At 41.4% G+C, this 5,000-nt stretch overlaps 1 protein-coding gene across 2 annotated transcripts in view; it reads right to left on the reverse strand.

Annotated features, from left to right (window-relative positions):
- The window catches only part of TC2N (tandem C2 domains, nuclear), a 51,264-nt gene that overhangs the window by 44,507 nt on the left and 1,757 nt on the right, over positions 1-5,000 (reverse strand). For both annotated transcript variants that reach the window (XM_085896605.1, XM_085896606.1), the window contains one exon: positions 1,261-1,520. In XM_085896605.1, the coding sequence (XP_085752731.1) occupies positions 1,261-1,520 (260 nt within the window). The remainder of the gene's footprint in view (positions 1-1,260; positions 1,521-5,000) is intronic.

The following is a 5,000-nucleotide window of genomic DNA, read 5'->3' on the forward strand; positions in this document are numbered from 1 at the left end:
CAAAGGGCATGCGTAGAGTGTTTACACTACACACTACAGTCATACACACACAGTTTGGAGTTTGCAACTTAAAAGATGTGCATAAGAAACAAAGAATGGGAGATATATATGTATGTATATATATATATATATATATATATATATATATATATATATACACATGTATATATGTATATATATATATATATATATATATATATATATATATATATATATATATATATATATATATATATATATATATATATATGTATATATGTATATATGTGTATATATTCACATATATATATATATATATATATATATATATATATATATATATATATATATATATATATATATATATATATATATATATATATATATATATATATATATATATATATATATATATATATATATATATATATATATATATATATATATATATATATATATATATATATATATATATATATATATACATATACACATATATATACATATACACATATATATATATATATATACATATATATATATATATATTTATATATACATACATATATATCTCCCATTCTTTGTTTCTTATGCACATCTTTTAAGTTGCAAACTCCAAACTGTGTGTGTATATGAGTGTGGGGGGGGGGGGGGCTGGTAACATAGGCTATGTGGGTGCGGCCTCACGCAAGGGTGTGGGGGGCAGAGAGGGGCATAGCTTTTCTATGTAAATGTGTAGTGCGACCTCGTGGTGGTGGCAGAGGGTATTACAATATGCTTTTTTCATGGGCAATGTTGAGGTTAATCACTCTCTTCACACTGGTAAATTTGTTCCACTTACCTTCTCCCCCCCCCCCAAAAAATGGGACATGTCAAAGCCTGTCATCTTGTGTGACATTTTTCGTGGGAAGGGCCATCAGGATGAACATGGGGACAAGGGGGGGGTGGGTGGGACGTGAGGACAGGGAGGGACGTGAGGACAGGGAGGGACGTGAGGACAGGGAGGGTTTAGAACACTCTACACATGGTTAAATTTGGCAAACAGGATGACTAATTGGACAGGTCGACTCTGCTAGTGTTTAAATAAAGCAAACGAGCACTGTTTTTAAAGTTAAAGTTTCAATAACCATGGGATTTATTACAGCTCTTCTTAAATAAAGGAGAGTAATCATTGCCTCAATTGAAATTCATTCACACCCAAATGTCAGGAATCCATTGAAGTGAAAACATCTTCCAACCATTCATTATATGTTTGTATGCAGGACTAGAATGTGTCATTACCTCCGATTTCGACAACGAGCATTCGCTGTGTACGGAAGATGGCCTGTTGTATATGGGAGATATCCTCCTGGTGGGAATGGGCGATGTCCTCCTGGAAGGACTGGGAGATGTCCTCCTGGTGGGAATGGGCGATGTCCTCCTGGTGGGACTGGAAGATATCCTCTTGCTGGAAACAGATGACCTGTCGCTGCTACACGGTGGGACGTCATTGTGCCCTGCACTGCCGTTCTGAGCTTTGTATTTCTGTGCAGTTTCACTCTCTAAGAACAAACGACAAAAGCATGATGCTTACATTAGGGTGCCATAATTGGTCGTTTTATTATACAACTGATTGGTTGTACTCACAGAAGAGAATATCTGAGTGGGTTTCCAAGATTCGGATATATTGAACCAATCATCCCCCCCCCCCACACACACGCACACACACACACACACACACACACACACACACACACACACACACACACACACACACACACACACACACACACACACACACACTCCACAAATACCATCTATAACTAGCATTTGTTCAAAATAAATGTTTGTTCACCAAACATCACAGGATCCCTCCCACTCTCACCCCCATCTCAAATCCCTCACCCTCTGTCCCCCTGTTCTCCACCCTCCCCCCCCTCTGTTAAGGGAACTGTTAAGGACTGACGGTTAATTTTTCAATTTGGGGGGAGAAGAGAGAGAAGTGGGAGAGTGGACGGAGTGAGATGGATGGAAGGGAGAGAGGGGAGGTTGAGAGGGGCAGAGGAGTGGGGGAGGGAGGGAGAAGAATGAGAGAGGGAGAAGGGAGAGAGATGGAATGGGGGGGGAGAGAGGATAGGGCAGAGTGAGGAGGGGTGCCATTCCAGCAGATGTGACATTCAGTTTAACCGTACATACATTGATGAATCTCCCTGCCTGTGAAACACCAGGATGATAGTTTATACCTGGGTCGGGATTCAAACCCAGGCTCACAGCTTCGAGAGAGCATGTGTACCTCTCAGCAACCCTGCCATAAAATGACCGTTTTTACAGCCATTTTTCCCTGCTGTGCAGGGGTTAGGCTTTTTCTTGAGGCAATGTTTTATGGCCGGATGCCCTTCCTGACGCCAACCCTGGTCGCCTCTTACGACACAGGGATATGGTATACCTATTCTAACCGGGGCATACACCGGGACCAGTACACTGGTACTCACTTCGCCGACCTCAGATGGATGACAGGCTGAGTCAACCCCCTGGTGTTAATTCAGCAGCCAACGGGGCTTGAACTCAGGACCCTGGGATCCCAAGCCGCCACCCTAACCACTAAGCCAACACCAGGCTTGGCAACCCTGCCATGAGTTTGACAAAATGTTTCTATTTTATTATTCTTTGTATTAAACGCAGGGTTATCGCAGGTGAGTGGCCCCTGAACATTGTTCAAGTCAATCGATGTGGTATTCAGTGACAGTGTGAATCTTGTAGAGCACTTGCCAAGTGGCTTAAGCACTCTGACAAAATGGTTGATAAGATACGGTTCGTTTGGCACGCGATTAGCAATCTCCGAACTATCGTATCAAACATACACCTCCCAGAGCTGCCAGAAATATCAATTTTGTCCGAATTGGACAAATTAACACTTCATTTTTAGCAGTTGGAACTGCTGCTGAATTTGATTATGGAGCTTAAATTTTGTATTTTGGCTTAGATAAAGAGATTCTCAAGGTTATGGCATGTGTAGAAATGTAAGAAAGCCACGAACGCTGGTGTCTCCGGGTGTTTATAAGTATTGTGATGTACCCTGCGATCCGTAGCTATGATGAACAGGCATTCGATAATATGAGTGAAGAAAGTGAAAAAAAAAACTTTATTGTTAAGTAACCTTTTCCGATTACATAATTATCAGACGTACATACACACATTCAGAGAATTTCCTTATTTTAGTATACTAGTGTGTGTATGTACGTGGGTGGCCGTACGTGCAAAAAAAAAAAAAACTTTCAAACCGCGTGCCAGAAACAACAACCACAAAGGCCGTTCCTTCGCTCTCGCGAAGTGCGTGGCCGGACGTGCAAAAAAAACACAATTTTTTTTAAATAACCACACAGGCCGTTCTTTCGCTCTTGTAAATGATGACTGGATTGGGGCATTGTGTACATCTAGAAATGCGCATAAAAATCGAGAAATTATTAGAATACAGTAAGTCATCACTATCCGGAAGTCCGTACGTTGTAACCCGTAATGGGGAACGTGGCTGAGGATCTCTTCCCCAAAGGCCATGCCTACGCAGCATCGCGTCCTGTCATTGGTAACTAAATGGCGCCCTTTCCCCATCGGCCACGCCTACGCAGCAACGTGTCCTGTCATTAGTTTGGTAAATAAATGGCCATAACTTGGGAACCACTTGTCCGATTAATATCAAACCTTGAAAAGGCACATACTCAGGTCCCCAGCAATATACCTAGCAAGTTTCAATTATATCGAACCAGTGGTTGTCGAGAAACAGTGGTCACAGACACACACACCCACACACACAAAGATTGCTGGAATTATAGATAGACTAGTACGTGCCCGTAAAAAAAAAAAAAAAAAAAAAAAATAATTCAAACCGCGAGCAACAAACAACAACCACACAGGCCGTTTCTTCGCTCTCGCGTGCCCGTACGTGCGTGGCCCGGAAGTTCGCATATTATTAGCAGTTACGATTATTCGCTATTTAGTTTTAATACCCAATTATTCAATTAGCGCCAACGTATTTTACCTTTTCGCAATGTCGTGGCAAGGAAAAACAAAAAGAGAAGAGAAGAGAGAGAGAAAAAAATTTACTTCCTGGTTCGGAGCACACCAGCAATCTGATGTTACCGAAATTTATGCACCGTCTAATATGAAAACGATCATAACATGGGGCATTGTGTTTATCTATAAATGCGCATAAAAAAATCGAGAAATTATTAGAATACACGAAGTCATCACTCTCCGGAAGTCCGTACGTTGTAACCCATAATGGGGAAGGCGGCTGACCTTCCCTTCCCCATCGGCCATGCCCACGCAACAACGTGTCTTGTCATTGGTTTGGTAAATAAATGGCCATAACTTGGCAAGCACTCGTCCGATTAATATCAAACCTTGAAAAGGCACATCCTCAGGTCCCCAGCAATATATATGGCAAGTTTCAATTAGATTGAACCAGTGGTTGTCGAGAAACAGCGGTCACAGACACACACACACACACACACACACACACACACACACACACACACACACACACACACACACACACACACACACACACACACACACACACACACACACACACACACACACACACACACACACACATTGCTGGAATTATAGATAGATGATACGTTTATAAATGGATGAGCATCCCACAACTGCTCGATGCTGCAGCAGTAGTTATCTGTCCTTTTAAAACGATTTTACATATTTATTTACCCAGAAAAGGTATTTTTCCACTGACAGTTTTTCAAATGAGATTCCAACCATGACATGAAACAGAGCCAAATGCACCTTTATGGCACAATGCACCTTGGAACTTTCACATCGATAAACTCAATGCCAAAGACATCTCACACCAAACATGGCAACTGTGCCCAACAACTCATTATTGACCACAGGAACCTTGATATGGGAACACAATAAGAAAGTTCCCTTACCCTTCTTGAGCAAAGAAAACTTGGTTTACCATTAGGGTTGCTGGATAGCCATGAAGCTCTACCACCAGAGAGAGTTCGTTTTAATAGCGAAAG

The sequence above is a fragment of the Eptatretus burgeri genome, chromosome 9, assembly GCF_056783735.1.
Source record: "Eptatretus burgeri isolate ZD-2024b chromosome 9, Ebu_testis_v1, whole genome shotgun sequence".
NCBI classification, from domain to species: Eukaryota; Metazoa; Chordata; class Myxini; order Myxiniformes; family Myxinidae; genus Eptatretus; species Eptatretus burgeri.